This window comes from Pungitius pungitius, chromosome 3, assembly GCF_949316345.1.
Source record: "Pungitius pungitius chromosome 3, fPunPun2.1, whole genome shotgun sequence".
Taxonomy (NCBI): Eukaryota; Metazoa; Chordata; class Actinopteri; order Perciformes; family Gasterosteidae; genus Pungitius; species Pungitius pungitius.
This window is the reverse complement of record NC_084902.1, coordinates 14,938,146-14,961,150: the sequence shown is the minus strand read 5'-3', so window position 1 is coordinate 14,961,150 and position 23,005 is coordinate 14,938,146. Positions and strand designations below refer to the sequence as shown.

Below are 23,005 nucleotides of genomic sequence, written 5' to 3'. Positions count from 1 at the left end.
CACAGGCCCAATGGCCGCCGCCTAAACGTGACGCTAACGCACTCTAACAAGCATACACAACACTGCAGGAAGGTTATCCGTCACCAATGATTTATCCCTACACTACCTACAGCCGAAGCAGGCCTTATTAGGTTGTTTGGCTGATAGTTATCTATTGAGGACGATGGGCACGCGGCTACTTTTCACAAAATACCTCAGAGCAAAAGCGCCATTCACAATCTCAGCAAAGCATTCAATTATTAATGCGCTTTCGTTTGTGTATGCAACAGCCGACTCTCCGTGGAGATTTTCTTTAACACTTTGCTCAGAGATGAAGGCGCTTCTCAGCCCCCCGTTGCTCTAAAGCACCAGCAGAAGAAGTAATCCAAAAGACTTCCCACTGGGGTGATATAGCCTCCACTCCCACACCTTTGCTATGTGACATCTTTATCACCATCATTTTACAAGTAGCGAGAGGAAAATGTGACAAGTTCCTTGAACTCTAATTAGGCTGCAGTCGAATTACTTCCAATTACCAAGGTATTAATTCAAATCCCTCTCCTCAAACCCCTCACTGATCCCAGTACGATGCATTGTTACATATCATGTTCCACACAGAAAACCCCTCATTGCTTTAGTAAAGAAAACCCACTGGCATCATTCAACCAGAAATTCTGGCTGAGTCACAGTAATAATAGGATGAAAAGAGAAATACGAGGCAGGCTGATACAGCAAATACGATGTTTAATTAGAGCAACGATAAACACAAATTAAACATGGTGTATTTGTGAAAGATGCCTACAGAATTGTGCTGCTGTATTTGGATATGAAGCAGAAGGGAATTTGTCACAGAATTATACCAAGAATAGCATGTTTGGCAGGTGGAAAATTGTTTATAAAGCCTCATTAAATCTGTTTACTGTAGACATGTTCCAGCATGTTGCTGCTGAACGTGGCGCTGACTCAAAGGCGGCCCGAGGCCCGGGCAGCGGTGCTCCGGGCACAGTGATATCTCACGCTTTTGTACTATTTCTGCATTTGCGTCAGAAAACCGACCTCAAATTCACGAAGCCTTCTTCACAGAAGGGCATGGTCCACTCGCAGCACAGGTATTGTACAAAAACAGATAATGCTGGCTCCGTCCCATTCGAGCGTGCATGCACCACGGAACGAACCCTGCAATCAAAGCAACTAAATGGAATTCAGCTGCCATTAAAATTCTTGTTCAGACCTGTGCTTTCCATACATTCAAAATAAGGGAGTTCAGTAGGGTTTCGGGGACAGTCTCCAAATGTGACACTGTTGACTGCTCTGTTTGAAATCTTTTCATCGCCACATATCGATGTGTAACTAAAAGGAGGCACAAATGGTTTTATATTTCTGCTTCCATGACTGTGAAATAATGTTTTTGAACAGCATTATCCTTTTGAACTACCAATGTTGAATATTTGAGAGAGCCGACCGCCGGTTCACAGAAACAGTTTCAAACTATCCTGAACTAACCAGCAGGAGTCAGAAGACCGCTATATATTTTTTTTTACGACAGGTAGCCGAAAAAAGAGAAACTCAAAGCGGAAGTGAGAGATGAAGCGCAGCAGCAAAACTTTTTAGGAGAGTGAGACGGCCGCATCACAGCCGCGCTGCGTGATGCAAAGTAAAACAAAGAAGAACTCCGAGTAAAGCGCAAAAGGAAAGTTGGTCTCTGAGGCAGCAGCAATGGGACTCCCCACCCTGGAGTTCAGTGACTCTTTCCTGGACAGCCCGGACTTCAGAGAGCGTCTCAAATGCCACGAAATCGAGCTGGAGCGGACCAATAAATTCATCAAAGACCTGATCAAGGATGGGAACATGCTGATCACTGCGCTCAAGAGTAAGTAGTCCTTTCAAATCCGCTCCGGGTCCACAAATAACTCTTAACCTGTGGCGTGTCTGAGTGGTTCCGTCCTACTGTGAACAGTGTGCGGCCCCCCCGTCGGGAGAAGCATTTTCACTGCTGGTTGTTAGTGCGTACAAACAAACAAACAAACTAACACACACACACAATTCGGTCATTACTCGAGATGATTCCCGTGCTGTGTTTGGCTTCGTGTCTGGCTCTGCACGCGCGCATAGAAACAGACACTGATGTGTATTTTTTATTTTTTATTATTTTTTTTTAACCTCGCTTTAATCTCATAACTTTAGTGCAGAGGTAGAATACGCTTATGCTAAGTTATATATCTAAAGATTATAACCAGCTGTGCTGTCTGACTGTTGATGAGGAGGCTCTGTGCACTTTAGTCTCGGGTCACTGTCCTCTCAGGTTCCAACCTCCATCTGGGATCCCGCTATGCAGACACAAGTGGACTTCCGGTGGGGGGCCGAAAGTGTGGTATCCCCCCCCCATCCGCTCCCCCTGTCAAAAGTGTTTCTGTGAAATAGAGAAAGATTAGAAATAATAGGTGGTGTTGTCGTGCACTCGCTGACCCGTCACCCAGTGCTATAATAATTCTATTCCTTCTTTCCCTGTTCAACACCCTACGGCCCGGTCGACCTTTTACTCAGATAAATCATCCTCCCCTTCATGCTTTCACTCTTCATCACCATTCCTACACATCGACATGTGTGTGCTTTATCGACCCCCAAACACCACCCCCAGTGGACATGTTGACAGCAGTTATAGCTTCCCTATCTAACGTTTCTTTTTTGTAAAACTTCAAATATTCACATTTGATTAGCATTTGTTTTTGATTTGTAGCATTATTCAGAAAGCATAAATGCATAAGAACAGATATTTGCAAAGCGAGACAGGCCTTTTTGCATTTGATGATAGATGCTTTCTCCTGGACTAATTGATGTAATCCCTGTTTTGAAAAAGATGTGGACCATATCCCGTTTTTTATTCTAAAGCACGATGAAGGGATGGATTGTAAAATCTCTGTAAAATCACTCTCCAAAAAGTTCCTTTACTTTCCCACAGTAGCATTTACAGTTTCTCTCAATCCCTTTCACACATTTTTGGAATCGTCCTAACCTTCATTTAAATGCAAATGCATTTTTTCAAAACCGTTTTTAATGTAACGTCACAACTGCACGTCCGCTAATAGTTACTTTTCTTTTTAATAGTTAAGTTTCCTGGGAAAAGTCCACACTCCGAACTTTAGTAAACATAAAAGGAATGTGCACATTCTTACGTTTAATATACTGCAGCTGTTAAGTGATTGAAATTGTACCTCCTTGTTGTAGCTATGTATAGCTCCTACATGTATGTTTGACACATTTCATAATTGAGAGGGTGATTTATGCTCATGATGACTCACGAAGGAAGGTTCCACAGGTGGGAATCAGCTCATCGGCCATGTGTGATGGGTCACTGTGCCCATTGTACACAGTTTATATATTGGTACACTTCCTTAAACACAAGAAATTTGCTTGAATCGATGAATAACTCATTGTTTAGAGATTTCATCGTTATGTTAAAAAAGGTGTTTCTTATTTAATAATCGAGCCAAAAATAAGCAGGAAGAACCACGACAGCGACAGCTTGTTGTATTTAGTATTTGTTCACACTGTAGCTGTTCCATGTCTCTGTGGGTGCATTTGATGTCAACAGAAACAGCGAAGAACACTTTGGATTTGGGTCATCATGCCTTACCGCTGGAAGAATCTAGTAGGTCTGAGGGCGACTGTAAGCCTCACCTTTTTCGCCCTTCTTTCATTTATTTTTTCTTCAGAAAGCTGCTCTATCAGTGGGCAGTGCACCACAGGTGGCTGAATGGTTTATTCATGAACGATACTCAGTAGCAGGATGTCTGAGGACCAATGACAAATACGACCTTAATGCTCCAGGTTGTGCTCTGCATATGAGACGGTAGCAAGTGAACCGAGGCTTTGATTGCTTCTGATTGGGTTATTGATGCAGAAAAAAACCATTATAGTTCAGACCCTACTGGGTCCTGTTCTTCATGTCACAGGCGCCAGGTCTCTTGAGAAATTAAAAGTTAAAATAGAAGAATGTACTTTCAACTGGAGATGCTGTAGAATCTGTCAACCTTAGCGGTAGATGACCCCAAAAACTGTGTTCTTTAGAAAGGAATGTTTGCTTTGTCACCATTTGCAGTTTCAGTCGAGCCGACGGAAGTAAATGATTGAAGGTCTTTAACCTGGGACGCCACACAGGTTTACAGCACACCGGCCCTGGAGACATTACCAAAGCCCTTTAATAGACCCTTTATAATATCAATCATCTCATGTTATTAAACTGAATAGTAACCCATTATTCATCTGTCTTTACTAGAGCCAAGGTTGACTTTCATGTTAATAGGTTACTTGTAAAAAGAGGCAGCTTCTAATAGCTACAGTGGGAGTGTGTCTAATATACATTACTTCTTTGTTGGATAAATCATAACACCAAATTAATTACCGGCAATAATCTCGGCATGGCCTTTTCTTTGTCTGAATTTACACAACTCAACAATGTCTGTTACATTTTTTGCCTCCCGTCCGCGTAAACCTGGTTGAAGTTGTAAGTATAGAACCATCATAATGTATTAAAGCTCACAATGAGGATAGCGGGCTAAACATTCCCAAGTCCCATTCCATATAAACGTGTTAATTAGCTTGCATGGATCATTTGTGTTGCAGGTACCATCTATCTGCAGACCCAGTAAATAGGTTTGCCTCACTATCTGTGGCACCGATGGTTCACACCTGGTGTAAATAACAACCTAGCTTCCATTAATCCCCCTGCATGACTTCAGTAATTAAACACACCCAAAATTCTAATTATCCCTCTGTTAGTCGGGTGGGAGAAATCACACAAAGTCATGATACATTTTGGATGGCTTATTTATTTTACATATTTTTCACTAATTTTTCACTCATTGAAAATGTGTGTGTGTGTGTGTGTGAGTGAGAGGTATAGCTGCCTGTGCTGCTACGTGTGTCACGTAAAACCCTCAAGCATGCGCACACGCACACACACTCAGCTGACTTGCATCTCATTTTTATACGGTCCGATGTGAAGCAGCAGCTGGTTAAAATGTCCATTATGTTCCAAACATTACCATGTAATGACGTAAAAAGGACTATTTGAACTCAAGATTTTCTATATAAACAAAATGATTGACTTGGCATTGTACGAATTATGTCCCTCTTCCATTATGGCCGGGTACCAGACTCACCATCATGTTTATCGCTTTACATCAAACACACACAGCACAATTTGCCGTCTCCTTTTCATGCCACCTGTCATTTAGTGTAAATCTGAAACTCATTGGAATGTTTAAAAAAAGAAAGCTAATAAAACTTCAGACTATGCAGCTGGGCATCGGTAGATGACTTTCATTCATTTCCCGCTGAGCCTGTTGTTGGCTTGTGTCTGAGCTGGTGTCCTCCTGAGAGCGGCTGCAGCTTCACATCATCCTTTCACAGGGCTCCGGGTGATGTCGCAGTGGCTCCATCCCTATTTTCAAAGGTCCCGGTTAAAATATGAGAGTATTGAAAAAGCTTCTCCAAGAGGCCGTGCCAGTATTACTGTGTGGTGTATTATCTGTAGAACACACACAATATGGATCACATTTTAGGGTAACTGATAGATGTCCCATTGCAGTGATGGAGTCCTCAGAGACCGGCCTAGTCCTTTACACATCATTTGGACACATTTCCGAAAATAACACTCATTGGTGTAGCTTTGAATCTTCCGAAAGATTTTGCTAATTTAACTGGACATTTTTCATTTTTTTCTCTTCATAGTTACTAATAGCCCGCAAACCACCTTTTCCATGCTGATCTTTAAAAGAGTCCTGAATCGGAGTAAGCGTTATAAATGTTATAAGCCTTAGAGAATGCCGTCAGATTAGCCCATGCAGTCTAAACTAGAAGACAGCTGGCTGAGCCTCTGCCATCAGCCCGGGCCCACGCCTGTTCTCCGTCCTCCGTGATGCTCCCTCCCCGGGACGCATGCAGTAATGAACGGCTGACACGCACTGATGTCATTATACAGAGTGAAAAAAAGAATGCAGCATGTAGCAAGTCTGCAAACGGCTTCTTGACTCGCCCCGACTGTGCCGAGCTAACACCGAGGTATTCGTGCAACTTGATCTCACGAAAAAGAGTCACTGTTTAAGGCTCAAGTGCCTGTTTTTTTCTTCTTCTTCTTCTTCATCATCTTCTTCTCCTTAAAAGTGATTTCACAATCGCTCTCGGCTGCGGGAAGTCTCGACTGTTTGTTTGTCTGAGGACAGATGATGCTCCCAGGGCTCAGCCACAGGAAATGTCCTGTAAACATGCCTGTGTAACCATCCCCCCATCCAGCAGATAGCATTTGGCCGGACATTATTGGGCCTCTGTGTGTGTGTGTGTGTGTGTGTGTGTGCCTGTGTGTGCGTACGTAAGAAAAGCAAAGCGTGAGCGAAATGTACAGGAGTCCCAGGGTGTGACTCGTTTTGCAATAAAGGCGGGACAAGGCGGTGAGGGGAGCACTGCGAGGGCCTCCCGCGTGTTTTTCGTGGACAGGTTTTGACAAAAAGTTGTGTCCCTTGAAGCCGCCCCCCCGCCAGACTGCGCGGGGGGGGGAAATGACTAAGACTCCAAATTCCAGGTCCGTTCTGAAGCACTGTGCTGTACCTCTGTCAGTCAAAGTGATTGTCACGACGCCCGCGCCCCGCCAGTCCCTGCCGACGCGTTTGTTGCTTCTCCTCACTGCGAAAGGATGTGAAACAAACAATCCGAAAGTGAAAAAAAGATTTGAAACTCGAAGATATAAAATCTGCAACCGAAAAACATAATACGCAAATATGAAGAAAACAAATATAAGTAAAGAATGAATAGATCTGAGTCAAAACTATATTCAACCTAAAATACTTTTCATCCACTCATTTTTATTTTGAATACATTCAAGACTGCGGGATTTGTGAAGGCCACCTGTTTTTAAAAGAATAATAAACAGTGGGTCATGCACACAAGGGCTTCACGGGCAGACATTGTGCGGATCGAACTAGCATGTCGACTTAGCCTAAGCACATGCTAAACCCAGAATTGGCATGACACGTTAAAACGTCTCCAGCGTCGCTTGTCATGTTTTGCCAAGACGAGTTGAGGTCATGAGGGAGGAGTTTGAGTTCTTTTTTGCACGTCTCTTTATTTAGAATTGCCTTACTTTTGAATGGTGTTTTTATGCTAATTGTGCTAAAGGCTTCACTCAAAATATAACTGTTATAAAATCTTCTTTGTGTAAAAAGTCTGAGACTGGATACATTTCTTTCCTAAGTGCCTTTTCTTTTCTTTTCGAAGGCGAGTTCCCCTTTGGTGTCAGATGTGTTGCAGGAACATCTGAAAGAACATCTGTGATGAACGGCGGAGGCTGGCCTGGTCTGCCTTTTTTCATCCTAGCTGAATCGCAGGGCTAATTACTCTGGTCTTTTTATCTTTGGATCTAGAATAGGCCACGGTGCCGCCGCATCAGCGTCCTATCAAAGACCCGCTGTCAGCTTATTCCATTTCTTCATTAGTTTTGCACGATTGTATATATCAACGCAGAAGATAGGTGGTACCTTTGAACCCCATCTCAGGGTGATCATCAGTGACCTGTGCATTGTTGGAACTGCTTTACATTAATTGATTTAAGGAGGCGATAGCGAGCACACAAACACTGCTTCTTATTTTATGGAAATACCAGAGACGTGGTTGGCCTCAGTGTCATGCCTCGTAAAAGGAGTTAAGTTCCATAACATGTCGGATGTCCTCGCTTGCTTTGTAAAATCAGCAATGTGGAAACCAGTGGCGCCTGGTGGATTTTTTTTATGATAGGGCCAGTTTAAGTAAACATCCCAGTATGATTCAATGCAAAAAAGGTATGCATTATTACTTTGCAGTTAAATATTTAACATTTATTCCAACAGTTTAACATCATAAGGACATCTAATTCAAACAATTCAGTAAATTCATAAAACAATATTTAGAATATGATATAACTACCATATTGTAACTATTATAAATATCCAACACAAATATCATAAATATAATATATATTATACTAAAGGATAAATATATTACAATATAAATATATTTATATAAAATATTAAAGGTATGCATGTGTAAGTCGCTTTAGATAAAAGCGTCAGCTAAATGACATGCAATGTAATGTGTGTGTGTATATACTGTATATTGAGATGAAGCTATGAACTTAGTTTGTTGGTGAACAACCCAATCAGTGTGTTGAGGAAAGACCATCTCAAAAGCCCTATACACTATTTACATAATTAATTAACTTTACAAATTCATTATTTTGGATCAAATGTCCCTGTTTTCATCCACATCCTGGGCGATGTTAACTTTAACACGGCGACGCGACTGCGTTGTCGCTGCGGTGCGTGTGGATGCGGCGTTAGCACGTAGCTAACTAGCTAGCTACACCTCCCGTCTCTACAGAAGCGTCGTATGTGCGGCTTCCCTTTCACGCCGGTTCGTTGTCTGATTGTGAGGTCACGCTGTTTTACCTCTACTTTCTCTGGCAAAGTTCTTGCCTCGTACCGAGTTCGGGTCGTCATGGAAGGACACTGCGCAGTGTTCCCCATATATTATTTTAATTTACAAATATTACTGGGTATATAATTTACGTTTAGAAAACACAAATATTGACTAATTGTCTAAACGTATTTTTAATATAATAAACAACAAAAATTACGATATACTTTTTTTTTTCGTCGCTCATGGTGGGGCCACGTCCCATTGCCCTCCATGGACCAGCCGCCACTAGTGGCAAACAATTTTATTAGCATTCACCGAATGCTACTTATATAGAAGAACATCATTTAGCACAGAGGCCGTGTTCTCTAATCTCTTCCCTTTATGTTTAATTCAGCCGAGAGCTTTCTGTACCCCAAGAAACACTCCTCAGGTGGAGTGACTGCTACCGATAGCACAGCCGCCTGCTCCTGTGTGCAACCCTTTCACAGGTTTTTGTTTCAGGTCGGAAAACACTCAGTATGCTGCTGGAGTGCCACGTGCCCCCCCCCCCCCCCCCCCACCCCACACATCTACTTTCCGTCCCACCTGCTGGGCAACTGACAGGCGGACGTTAAACTTAAGCAGGAGCAGGTGGCCTGTAACAATCCCTCCAAATGGAATCAAAGTCCTCCTGTTGCATCACAGAGACCTCCTGGTGCCTCAGTAAGCTGGTTAGAGTGAGCCGAGGGCTTCGCACTACCACGGCTGTACACAAGTAGTGCATACAAATGCGCGTGTAGCTCGAGTGCCCTCCGAGGCAGTGCAGGAGAGGTGTGCGTGCGTCGCTCTTGCCGTGTGGTTTCAGCAGCGCGTCTGTGCTAATGCTCTGTGTTAGCGGCCGTCGTTACCCCCCCCCCCCTAATCATTTTAGCAGGTGAGGAAGAACAACAGTGTGCTGCTCAGTAATTAAGGCTGTGATGGGTGTGTTGGTAAAAAACCTAGAACTGCTGGGCGGCGGCCCGCTGACGTCCCAGCAGGCCTGAACATGGGCAAGCCGACAGGACATTTTACAAACAATGTTTGTCTCTGATTTTACAAAAAAACTTTGGAGGTTGGGGATTCCAGTCACACGTTTCATGGGCATTTTGATGTCTCAGATTGGGTGAGCTCTACGGAAACTGCAAAAATTCCATTAAACTTTTTTAATTGTACAAAAATCCTTTTTTTTAGCCTTTAACATTTAAATTACACAGGACTATCATCCAAAATATATATCCTTTGTCTCCAGAAAACATGAAACATGCTCAATAGGGACTCGCATAAAAGAACAACTAAAAGTCCTCATCAGAGATGTAGCTCCGCTTCTCAGCCAGATGAATGGCTTCAAGCCAGATGACGGATGGATGACAGTTCACTCTCCAATCAAGTGAAATCTCAATTACAGTTTCCGCATTTGTCTCATCCATATTGTTTGTTCTCCTTCACGTCTGCTTTTGGTTGGTCTGTGATTCTTTTAAACTCTTAATACATTTATTAAGCAGTGTTTATGAATAATGCGCTTCTCTGGTATATTTGTATTATTATTATTATTAGCATATATGAATATATATAGTGTGTGTTTATGTATATGTTATAATATAGTATATAGATACCAGAAATGGTTATGTATCCATTGGTGACATTTACATCTATCATTTAGCTGATGCTTTCATCCAAAGCAACCTACAATAAGTTCAATCAACCAAGATAGGACATTGAATCTTGAATAATGAATAATAATGAAAAATATGTGTGGTGTGGTCTAATATGGACCCGTGTAACAGTCATACAAATACATTTTCCAGAAAACACATGCGTTGTTTGTGGACGTCAAACTGTGAATATCTGAATTGCGCTCACAGAATTGATGTGCCTCCTTAATTCACAACCTAATAATCCTAATTGAAGCCAATCGTGCTACAGCTGTTTGCCCGATACTCGCGGACTCCCTGCAGTGCTGTCTGTGTGGTGTCAGCAGATGGAATTTGGTAGTAGTCTATGCTGTTGCCCGGGAGACGAGATAAAGGGTTCACTGGGGGGGGGCTGTGCTGTGAATGACAGTCGTACCCCTCAGAACTCGCTGCACCGCGATTCAAACCCTCTGCAGGAAGACGCTGCATCTTAACTGCGGTTCTGCGCCTCTGCCGTGTGAACCACCATTAGTGTGGGTCAAATGTGGGTTTTGTTCAAATTTGCATGCAGGGTGGGTTGAAACGTTTGCGGAACGTCATGAGATTAGACGGCACTATTTTAAGGCAGCAGTATAAATAGTGTATTAATGACTCAAAATGTCTAAAACAGGTCTATTTTCTTTCTTTCTTTTTTACCTCTAGTACTCACGCTTCAATAGCTCTCTTCCTTTTCATCCTGTGTTCCATTTCATGTGGTAAATACCGTGTTCAGATTCAGACGTTATCAAAGAGCCTCTTCTCTCCTTTCATTGCTCCCCTGCACAGAGCGGCTGTTTTTCACCTCGACGTGCTCAAAGTGGAGTGCACCAAATTCACTGCCTCTGTCACAAGAGATGTAGAGTACTGAGATGAAATATCTGCTAAGTCTCTACTTCCAATCTTCTCTATTGTCTGTCTAGTATTGCTTTTATTTCTCCCTCTCCTCGCCAATGGAAGCATTTCCAGCTCGCTGCTGTCCATCACCTGGGAGGAGTTATTGACTCTATTACTTGTAATATGGCCACTTATGGCATGACAGGCCTGCAAAGAGCACCATAAACACACAAACCAGACTCTTGGGGTGTGGGTGGGAACTTATTGCTCAGTTGAAATGTTTATGATTATAAACGTAATTCATCAGTAGACTTAAATATTTGGATTCAAAATACCAATTGTTAGCCTTTAGTTGGTCAAAGAGCCTGGCAGCAGAAAGCTCTTGGCCTGAATTCTTTCCACAGATCATTCCTTTCCTGCTAGCCTAAGGTAAATAAATAAATAAGCTGTTCATTTATCTTCCTTTATACCGATTCCGTTCCCATTGATCTCCGCTGCTCGGATATGATCACTGAGTCGTACTCTTTTAAACTGCTCGAGCGATATTTCCCGCAGTACCCACTAATGAGCAGAGGGCCAAAAATCTTTCGTGGGGACTCCCAGGCTTCGTAAATGATGCATGCGGACAGAAAGCAAACACAAAATTGTTTTGCTGGGTCTTTCTTGGGTTGATGCAATTGAAATACGATACGTACTTCCTCCAACGTATGTTCACACTGAGGTATCGCTGCAGCGCGGTGTCCCGGGAGAGCTGGAGGCCAACTACTTCCAGAGCCTGCTCATGTATGCTACATCTGAAATCATACGCAGTACTTATTTAGACTGTTGAGGCACGGCCATTTACAGCCAAGCGTTTTTGAAATTTATCCAAGTGAATAAACTGCCCATGTATTTATTCGACAGGCCCAAAAAGGGCTGTTTTTTTCTCTCTTCCTTTTGAAAAACATCATTTAAAGCGAGCAGCCTGCGTGCACATGATGCTGTCGTGAAGAATGGACAGAGAGCTTGTATTTGAGATGTTACTGATGATAATCCACATAATGTTATTTTCAATGGCATTTAACTGCTTGCTCTCAGTACTGATATGTTTAAAAAAACAAATCCTATTCATATCACTGCTGCGCCATTTCATCTCGCTTTTTTCCCTTTTACCCTCACTCTTATTTCCCCCCCTGTTTTATTTTTTAAGTGATTGGGAGCTGACACCAAAGCCTGATTTTATTATTTAAGTTATTAAACAGAGAGAAATGCAGTTTTATGAATGGAGGGGTGGGTGCGCGTGGTGAAGCAATCATCCCCACAAAGCCCCACTCTGAAAGTTCCTGTCCTCTCATAAAGCAATACCCCCAAACCCCGCAGAGGGATGGAGCCAGAATTGCTGAGCTGGGGGCTTGTGGAGAGGAGGGGGGGGGGGGGGGGGGCATTGAGGGAGCACATCCTTCAACGGTGCCTTAAATGGCAAACGGGCCTTAATCAGTGACACAGATTGCAAACCTCTGAAATGTGTGTTTCTTCAAAGATGAACTCTCGTTATATTCATTATGTGCCAAATGTGTGAAAATAGGGGTAAACTTAATACATTATTAAAAAAATTAAACAATAAAATGAATATGTATGATATATTTTGATGTTGTCCTAAGTCCAAGTCTCTAATTTGGTTATGTGACAAGACAAGGTAGTCCTTAATAGTACACCGAAAGACTAAATGAAATTACATTAAAAATGAAATCCGGTTGAGGAATAAATAAAAAGCTATCATTTCACTACGTTCAAATGTCTGGTTATCGGCCGTTTGAGGTATTGTTGTGCTACGCAAACATAGCCAGACTTGATATTGGCAACTGTTACTTAAATAATATCACAAATAAAGATCAGGGGATCATGTCAATTCTATCATGGTTTAATCCAAAGCACTGAGTGGACTGTAACAATTGCTGTGTTTTTTATGGGCTGCAGGCCCGCCTGTACGTCACAGCTGAGAGATCATCCATTATTGATGGCCCCGCGAGCGCGTCCAGACGACTGCAGAAAGCTATCGATTTTAAATCAGCAGCCTTTGAGTCAAAGCAGGCCTGATAGGAGCACGTCACCGGCACTCGGTGGAACGTTTTCCACCGAGTGCCGACTCAGCAACACTCGCATGTGGTCACATGCGCTCGTGTCTTTGAGAGCCTTTAGATCCGTTGTCTCATTGAGTAAAAGTCTGGTTATTGTGTTCCAAGCGATAACTAAAATACACCAAAACACAATGCAACCATGCAACCATTCTAGTAAAAAGATACCTGCTGACAATTCTTACATGATTCTTTTTTATCAGGCTTTCCAAACAATTGATGTTCCTGTGGAGATGAGAGCATTGATTTTTGTGGGCTAGTAAGGCTGGGTTTGTACTCGGCCTGTTAGATAAACTATTGTTGTCCCAGGAGGAGCCGTACGGCTTTCAACGCCAAATCCATTCCGGCCAGTAAGAAGAGTCATTTTATGTTTTTAACTTCCAGCCATCATCATCATCATCATCACGGATGATCAGGAGAATAATCTGATGTAAATGAGAGCATATATAGAGTCCTGCTTTAGAAGATCAAGGCTCCTACAAAGCTAAGATATGAAATATTTCATAACTGTATATCGACACGGCAGTATGCATGCGTTTTCTTTCTTTCCAGGCAGGAGCCTTTTAAGTTCACAGGTCTTCTTCTTTTAAAGTGAAGACACAACTGTCAGAGAAGAAAAGTAGAGAAGCAATTATTGAGGCACTGGATGTGAGAAAGGTGTGTACATTTCCAACTGCGTGGGCTCAAAAGGAAAATGTCACAGTATTTCAGAACCCCCCATTTCACATTGAATTATAAATTCCGCTGAATTAGGAAATGTTAAAAGCCTTCATTGAGTGCTGAAGCTCCATCCCACTCTTTACAGTACTTGAACACATTGGTGACTTTCACCTCAGCAAGGATATACTTCCAGTGCTCCCACAGCAGACCCACACACTGAATGTGTGAAACAAGTCGAAAATAGTAGCTATATAATAAATAATAATAAATCCGAATGAAATGAAATCAGCAGGGATTCATGTGATTCAGCTACTTGCTGGTTCAACCTGCAGCTTAATTGTGTTTTCTCATCCCGTGTTTTTTTAGATCCGGATCATTGGAAACTAAGGCTTTGTCTACATTTTCACACATTTTTGTGTCACTTTCATAGATGCAAGATTCAGTAACCAGGGAAATAATAGAGCAGCAAATAGCTAAATGTAAAACTGTGACGTGTACCCAGCAGACAATGTGGCCGCTGTCTCCGTGCTTTGCTCAAACGACGGTTACCGCTGATGGCGTCGCTCTAACTCAGAAGTAGAACTGCTAGCTCAGTCGGCACTTTTGCTGAAGTTAGCGCCGTTAGAAAACAGTCGGCGGTCAAAAAATGAGGACAACATAATCATAAGTTCCCGCAGGGCAATACATTCCAAATGTGGATCAAGCAGAGAGACCCCGGTGTTTTTAACCCTCCACGTGTACTGTATCATTTTTGACACAAAGGTTAGGCAGCTCCCCTGGGATGAATTTTCTGGGTCAGATGACGGCATCGTGATCAGTGTACATGCGATAAAGTAAACTTAAGGGTATGGCAGCGGCTCTCAGAAGGGCTCTTGTACGCACGTCAGTGGGCATAGAACCGGACCGTCGGCACATCGTGCTTCCGAATCGCGCCGACGCGGTCTTCAGCGATTCCTTTGTGCACTGATTCACCGTCAAACCCCTCTTGACTCTCCAGATCTGTCTGCCGCCGTCCAGAAGTTCTCCCAGTCGCTGCAGGAGTTCCAGTTTGAGTGCATCGGTGATGCAGAGACGGATGACGAGGTGAACATTGGTAAGCTCAGTTTGGCCACAGTGTTTATCTTCCGTGTCCCCCCCCCCCCCCCCTGCCCATACTCTTCCCCTCAATCAGAATCGTCTCTTTCATTTCCCTTCGATCTCTCTCGTGAGCATCTTGGACGCCTTCGGATGCAGCGCTGACTCGTCGCCAGGGAGATAATGTAGATAATGTTCTCTGGCCGAGGACCAAGTGCCCACATAAAAGCCACTGTTATATTTTAGCAATTGCATATTAGTGGACTTATTAAATAGAAAAAAGGGGGAGCTTTATCAGCCATTGGGAGCCGTTTTCAGACAAGCAGCTTTCTGCTGCATCGTTGAAATGGGATTTGGCTATTGTGTATAGATCTTAAAGTCTGTGATGCATGCATAATTTATTCTATTGATTTGCTTTGATGCTTCCTTTGTATCTATTCAAGCCTGTAAAAGATCAGAGGGCCTAAATGTGATCAGTGTCAGAGATTAATGGAGGTGCGAGCCTCCTAGCCTCCAACAGCAGTATGAAAGCAGCTGTGGAGAAGGCCGCTCCGGCTCTAATGGGCAGGACTCCCAGTCTGCCCTCTTCTCCCTCTTCTTATTCTTTTTCCATTGCTCATTATCCACAGCTCGAGTCCTTTGCTCTGCGGCTTTGGAGAATGCTGAATTACCGTCCATCTGTGAGGGTTAGACTGGATATTGACCCCCTCCACATGAGGCTGTAATGTTCATCTCAATGTGTGATGAAAAGTCCAGTTTTCCTCCTTTCCTACTAAGGCTGAGGAGGCTTCATGATGAGCAGAGGTTGCGGCAGACCGATTGTGCTCATTGTAAAACTACACACCCCGAATCCATGCTTCATTAGCCTAAAGTGCACTTTAAATTCAGACAATGCTCGCGCCGCTCCTGGCCCCCACCAAGAAGTGGTGTCCATCTCAAATTGAACAGTGGCAACAGTAGCTGCCCACCTGTTATGTAGATGGCCCGGCCCAGTATTTACAGTGCAAACCCCTGGCACAATCCGGAGCTAGTGATTTGGCCTCAAACGACGGAGCCACAGGCATCTATCGCCTGCGTAATGCGGGCCAACGCAAATTCACTTGGGAGGACTTGGATAAAGAATTTAGAGTGTGAATTAACAGCGGAAAAGCTTGTAAAATTCCACAGGATTTCAAATAGCTATCATCCACAGCCCAACACCTTGGTGCTAATATGCATAGAAAAAGCAACAGCAGGGAAAGAAATGGGGAAGTGTTTTGCTCATACTCGCAGCTACACTTGCGTGTTCAGCCACCATGTCGGTGAGAAAAGGGCATGATTATGGTTCGAGGGGGAGAATGAAAGAATCAATGTAGTCATCAGTGACAGCGAGCTTTCTGACTGACATAGCCGGACCCGGAGTGAATGCCACCCGTGATCTCGATGCAGTATCGCTACAGATCACTTTGATCCTCCCAACTTCCCCACCCAGCGCCGAGGTCCTGCCAGACGTGTTCACCTGACCTTTTATTGATTTCGCTCTTCGACTTCCTGCAGTGACATTCACATTCCTAGCCAGTTATTAGGGAATCAATGGAACCAAAGGATTGATGCGGCTATTGAAATTTAGATTTTTTTTTGTTTTTTAGAAAAAGTGACATGCCTTTCTCTCGGAAGGTCAGTCCTTTAGTCTCCAGCAGTCGGATGAGTTATAGATCTAAAAAAGTTAAATATCAAGCAGAAAGGCTTTTAAATCCATGGAACTGATTACAAGAAAAATCTTATAATATGCCGTACATGGACCGTAAATGTCTCACTTTAGTTCTTTTATGAGCCTTCCTATTCGTCCGCTCGCTTGAGATAGAGAATTTTATTTCCTTCAGCGATTCATCAGGTCTATTTCCTTCTCCCCACTTACCAGTGAATGATATGCAAGGCGTAACCTCACTTTGACTCCCATTTACTTTCTTCTAAGTCTAATCTTGTCCCATCAGCGGCTCCAGCTGTGCCCTTTGCCCCCGTCGAGGTTTGTGCTGTTGATAGAGGAGCCAGTGGCCTTAATAGGCCCGCCTGCAGGAGCACTGGCACAAAATCATTACCCCCTGGTCTTTTGAAAAAAAAAAAAAGAAAAAAAAAAAACTTTAGCTTGCAAATGGACCCAAATGTCTCCGATGATGCATGGCTCCCCGATATCGACGCTCCGGCGCTGGGGAAACGAGGCGGCAGCTCGGCCCGCCGCTAAGCGGGGCTGAGGCCGCGCCGCACCTGACCCTCCATTCAATGAAGGTGCGAGGCGCACATCCTCGGAGCGGATGAGGCACTGCTGTGTGTAGGTGACATCGTGTTGTAAAGCCTGGCGGGGATGGTGAAAACAGAGAGACCCATTTCAGTGGGTTCCATTCAATTGAAATATTGCTCTTTTTTTTATTTCTGCAAGTCCCGGTTTTAAATTGGACAGCTGCTCGGTTTTATTATGTGCTGCAACGAAAGCTCCGACGCCGCAGCGCAAATAAACATTTAAGCACCACGCTACAGCATCTGATGTTTTAACGACTGAGCCGCTGTGTTTGATCTTGCACCGTAGGAACATTACAACACAGTGTGGCGCTGTGTGCGATGCGTTATACACGTTGAAGTCTTCATTGGCCGAACAGGCACTATTTCACCTTTGAATATGGTGTTGTAGCAATGATGTGTCTTTGTATTTCAGCCCAGTCATTCAAAGAGTTCTCCCAGCTTCTGACCACGGTTGAAGAGGAAAGAAGACGCTTGGTAAGAACTCACATTCTTTTGATATTATACATGCTTTTGTAAGTCTGTGAAGCAAAGAGAGGAAGAGTACATGCTTTTCTGGCTTTAATGCTCTAGAAAATGGTGTGCGCTGCCACACCGGTATGAAGTACAGACACCTGGTGAAAAAAAAGCCTGTCTGCAGGTTTCCTATCTCCCATTTCCCACCGTGAACCAATATAGAAAGGGCGCCTGTATCCTGATCATTTATCTGCACACCAGTCTGTCACCTTATTCCGCGGGGGAGAGACAATGAGGTTGGAATTACCCTGAAAAGCGTTTCCAATTCAAAGTAGCAGGAACCGCGAGAGAAAAACAGGTACAGAATACGGACACAGAACATGGAGCACCTTCTTCTTCTTTGGTCTAGTCAAACACAGCGATGCATTTATTTCCCTTTTGTGTACTTGGTCCAAGTTGTTATACTGCGACGTCCTTTGCTTCTTCCCCCCGTGTTGCTCTTGTTAATGCATTTGCATTTGTTTTGCCAAGGTCAACGTTTCAAAGGGTGCTGCATACCAGTACAGGCGGGAATTACCTTAGTCCCCAAACCTCAGCGGTGCATCTGATTTACCAAGTCTGGTATGCAAATAAGATCAGCGGCAGGTCTCAGTGCTAGGTTTTATACCAAGCCAAGACATTTTCATTACCACTTCGCTCTGCCTAGAGGAGTAGACTCTCAACAGCCCCCCTTTTTTTTCCAGTTCGGGAGGGGGTAGGTACAGGAAAGACTTTGTTTGGATCAACACCTGAGGTGGGGAGGATTTTTATGACAAAGTGTTGTGCACCTCTGCTCGACTGTGCCTTGCAGAGGTGCAGCTGGTGCTGCTCAGAAACATCCTCGTCCAATTGTTAAGATAAATGTTAATCTAGAGACTCTTAATCATGTGGCTAAATGTGAACATGTACCTCAGAGTGCAACTACATGTTTATGATGGAGAGAGTTGCCCTGTGAAGATGTGGGTCACCCCCGCACAGGCAAGGTAGCTTTATGGAATATGTCATCCTAATCAGTTTGACAAGCATAAAGGGACCATTTTTTTTTCTCAAAGCGCATCGTGATTAAATAATGGAGCACGGAGCGTGACGCCCTTGTTGGTCTGAACTAGCAATACTTTTCAATTTAGTAATTATGCAGAGCTTGAATATATTTTCTCAAGCAAGGAGACAAAAACAAAAAAAAAAACGGCACTTGCCAACAAACTGTGTGTGACACAGGGCTGGTTGGCTCTGACGCCGCGCCTCAAACCAGGCTCGGGCATATGGTGGTGAGTCTGTCTCACCGCTGCATCGGTGGTCATCTGACGGCTGTCGGGGAAGATCAGCGCAGATTTGTGCACAACGTGGTTACTTGGTTTCTAAAACGTCTCTTTTTTTCATGCACTGCTGCAGTGCATATTTTGGGGAAACAGGAATGTAGAAGGCACAAGGAAGGGAAACTGCTTTTAAAGGTTGATGTGTTTTACGGTGTTTGTAATGCGCAGGGATACAGAGAAAAGACCAAAGCTAACTGCGGGTTTATTTTGTGAAAAAGGCAGTGGCAGTGAAACCAAAACGAATCAAGATGACAAGAAAAAGACGGACGGGGAAATGAAATGATGCCGCCAGCCAAGGAGAATTGCAAAGTAATGGCAATAATGACGAGTCGCAGGGGCTGTAGGATGCAGTGCTTCATTCAGCGGGGATAGATTTCAGATACAAATCTATTTATAGCTTTCTCATCGGATCACAGGAATACGCAACAAACGCCGCTCTTATCTGTGCACTTTGCACCAAGTCGAGCTTGCACATGTTTTCAATCTCCTGGGACACAAGCGTTGGACATGAATCTAAAGTCAAACGTAGTCGTTGTATTTTCATAAATCCACAAGACGTGAAAGCACTTTGATATAGTTTTTTTTGAAGAAGATTATACCAAGCTGGGGCACATTTGTAAGTCAAACAACCCCCTTTTTTTTTCTTTACTCCTCCCGCATATGACCTTTAGGTTGCTAATGACTCTCTACTCTAAAACTGTAGCTGACGTTGCTCAATAAGATGCTGTAGATACTGTGCTCATTTCCAGCTCACTTTCACGGAAACGGGCCCAGTGGTTATTAGGCAGGTTGGCAGGACTGTGATTTAAATAAAGCGTATATGTAGGGTACCAGTCAGTCATTTCTCATTAAACTAAATGTTAAAGTCTGTCCAAAGTGTGCACCATCGTACATTTTTAACGTGGTCTTTTTTTAGTCTAGGTCAAAATAAATATAGATTCAGCATAATAACGTGTGCATTGGACTCCAGAAAGCTCTCTCCGGATAACCAGCTCTGTCAGGCTGTTTGTGATGAAGATGAATGTTACACCAGCTTTAGACAGACCTTTATCATTTCGCAGATAATGAATGCGGTCCACTGCTGAATTATCTGAAGAAGCAAAAAATGGTGCTATCCTTTTTTATTATGATGTAGTCCCTTTTATTAAGTCTGATTCCAGGGCCTGCGGTTATTCTTCAGGAAATTTGCCCCTCTACCCACGTATGAGACATTTAGATCAATGGGAAATACTGAAACAGCTTTCTTGGATATGTATTGAATATCAAATTATGCAGTACTATATTGGAAAGTCTTTATGTGCTTCCGGCTTGAATTCTCATGTTGAACATTGGGTAGCAAATGAAGAATTATAGTATGTTATTGTCATGGCAGGAGAAAGTGTAACCAATATTTGTGTAGACTGGGCAACTGAATGTTAGTTTTCCCCAACTGAGATCCCTGCATTGTGTTGGAAATGTACCACTGGGTTCTCTCTGTGTTATCCAGAACATGTTCCACACTTTATACCCAACGACATCATGAGTTTTAGAACATTTTGGTACATTTTGTTTACTTGATGAACCGTCTTAACATTTAGGAACAACCTGTATGAAAAATGGGTGTAATCCCTCTTTAATGTATTATTTATTGCGTACATGTTCCTATTGCGTTTTACTAGCTGTTTGATTACTTCGCAAAGACTCAGCAGACTCAGCAACTTTCCTGACTGCAATCTTTACAGTTTCCCAATATCCTTGAGATCTGTCAGCTACCCCTACAGTTTTTTTTCTCTTTCACAACTTTTTGTTTTTCAACAGAATCGCTGTTGCCTAAAAATGAAGGTGAGAAGCATACGTGATTTAGGTCGAGATAAATGGGCGGTGTGACCAGCGGCAAAGGAGTGTGCAGCTTTTAAATGCTGACATAAAAAGTCAATCATTTCCGATTTCTCTGTTAATCATAAACGTTTGTAGAAGGAATGCAAAGGGAATGCGGTAGTTGTCACAAAGTAGCCATGAAGCCATTGTGAGAGTATTATATTCTGCTCCCCGGTCGTTAAATCACTGCTCCACAAAACACAAACCTCTTTTAAAGTATAAAACCCACGGTAATAGTCCTGTTTATGCTACCAAATATACAACTGATAAGTAGTTCCACAGCTGCTCCATAATTCATCGTCTTACTACTAAAGATATGTCAGTGGCAACAAACTAATTGTTTGGACCCGGGCAGGAACAAAAGAACGATACGTTTTTTTCATTACACTTGATTAAAATGCTGTGAAGCAGAGAACTACAATGGGGTGTTTGTGGAGACGTTTAGTTTGACAGGGGATTGTTCTACAGGGGAAATGTTTGATGGCGTCTCAGCGCGGCGTATCGAGCTCGGCAGAGACACAAAAGCAGAACCCAAGGGGGGTGATTATGGCCTAATCCGGCCGGCTGTCATTGGCTCAAATGCTGCTCGCAGGTGAGCACGCGGAGGACGTTCCTGAAACGCGTACGGGCTGTCATGGTGGTGGAAAGTGCAATAAGGACCAGAAGGTTTCATTTGCGTCATTCGAAGGCACTCGGCCTGCCCAAAATTAATTAGCGCATCTCAAACCGACACACATGTTGGCCAAATGCATGGAAGCTGTCTCAACGAGGGAACGACACCATCCGCTCGACAGGAAATATGGTGAATTATACTCGATGAGACTCTGCTACACTTTAGCTTCAATGGCTCCCAGATGGTGCTTGTGTTTGTGAGGTTTGTAACTTTTCAGAGATGACGGCCGATAAGGCGACTGTATCCAAACTTTGGTAAAGGAAAAAAAAGTTACTTGTCACGCTGAATGGGTCTAAACTTTTCAGCAGCCGGTCTAGAAATAAGCCTCAGATCCCCGGCTCCGTCTCGCTCCCTCCACTTCACACCTGCACTGACGATGGGACCTGCACTGATAAGAGCCCCTGATACGCAGACACTTCAAAGCAGGTGCCGAGGGGACCTGTGGGCCTCACACGGGGCCTCACACGGTCCTCAGTGGAATTTAGCATACTAGCATACTGTAGGTGAGGGGGGGGGGCTATATAGGGTCCGGCTCTTAGCATGCCGCTCCGGGCATGAAGTGCCTTATTGTCTGTTGCTTCGGCGGGTGGCCAGGCCTGAAATCTGTCGTTTTCTTTCGGGGACATTTTGTGATTGGCTCACCAGCTACACCGATGTGTTATTCCACTGAAAGACATCCCAAATTCTATCGTTCGAGACACAAAAAGATTCCTGCTGTAATTCCCTTGCCGATAAGCCTTTCGCCAGCAGAGAAAAAGAGTGAAAGTGGTTCAAGTTCTGCATGGCTTGAGAAGGTTCAGCACGGCTGGGCTTGGATGGCATTTGCGAGTGGAAGGGCAGTGGCCTGATGTTGTGGCTTTTGGACGCTAAAATCCCCCTGGGAGGAAGCCTTTCATGGCTGCTCTGGAAAACAGATACGGGTTTCCTGTTGTTGTTTAATTTTATGGAAAGGTGACATCGAAAACTGGCATGGCTTTTTATTTTTTTATTTTTACAGTAAATTGTCTTCATTTTAATGAATACATTATTCATGTAATAAAATGCTTTTAATCTTTAAATCTTTTTTTTTACTTGAATAAACGTTTAAAACATGAGTACATTTTTAAAACGGTCCATGCATAATGTCAGATTTTGTCTCTTTGAGTGATGACAGCTGGTGTGTGGCCTTGTGTTATGGCCCCTGCTGTAATGCGATCTGTATTTCAACGAGAGCGCGTTACCATAGTTTCCGCCAGGCCGTGTCGAGCACAGTGTTTTCACACAAAGACAACCACAGCTCGTCCTCATTGCAAGATCCCAAATGATTCCCTGAAAGTGACCCCTTATGAGACGGTTGAATCCTGTGTAGCAGACCGTGAAAAAAAAGCTTGTGTTCAATGCACTCAGGTCATTTCACTTTTTCATAGTGAAATTCAATAAAAAAGCATGACAAACGCTCTGTTTTATTGAGCTACCGCTCGCATCTTAAAACAATATTTAACACGCTGCAGCGCCTTCATTTCCCTCTCTGTAATACGTGGGAGATGCATCTTTTTAATTTGATTCCCCATTTCCTCCTCCTCTATGAGATAAACAAGAGTCCCTTAAGTGCTA

At 43.4% G+C, this 23,005-nt stretch overlaps 1 protein-coding gene across 2 annotated transcripts in view; it reads left to right on the top strand.

Annotated features, from left to right (window-relative positions):
- The first annotated feature begins 1,556 nt into the window (after positions 1-1,556).
- LOC119209142 (rho GTPase-activating protein 42) overlaps positions 1,557-23,005 on the top strand; it is a 47,431-nt gene continuing 25,982 nt past the window's right edge. For both annotated transcript variants that reach the window (XM_037458233.2, XM_037458214.2), the window contains exons 1-3: positions 1,557-1,849; positions 14,721-14,816; positions 17,487-17,548. In XM_037458233.2, the coding sequence (XP_037314130.1) occupies positions 1,696-1,849; positions 14,721-14,816; positions 17,487-17,548 (312 nt within the window). In that variant the 5' untranslated portion in view covers positions 1,557-1,695. The remainder of the gene's footprint in view (positions 1,850-14,720; positions 14,817-17,486; positions 17,549-23,005) is intronic.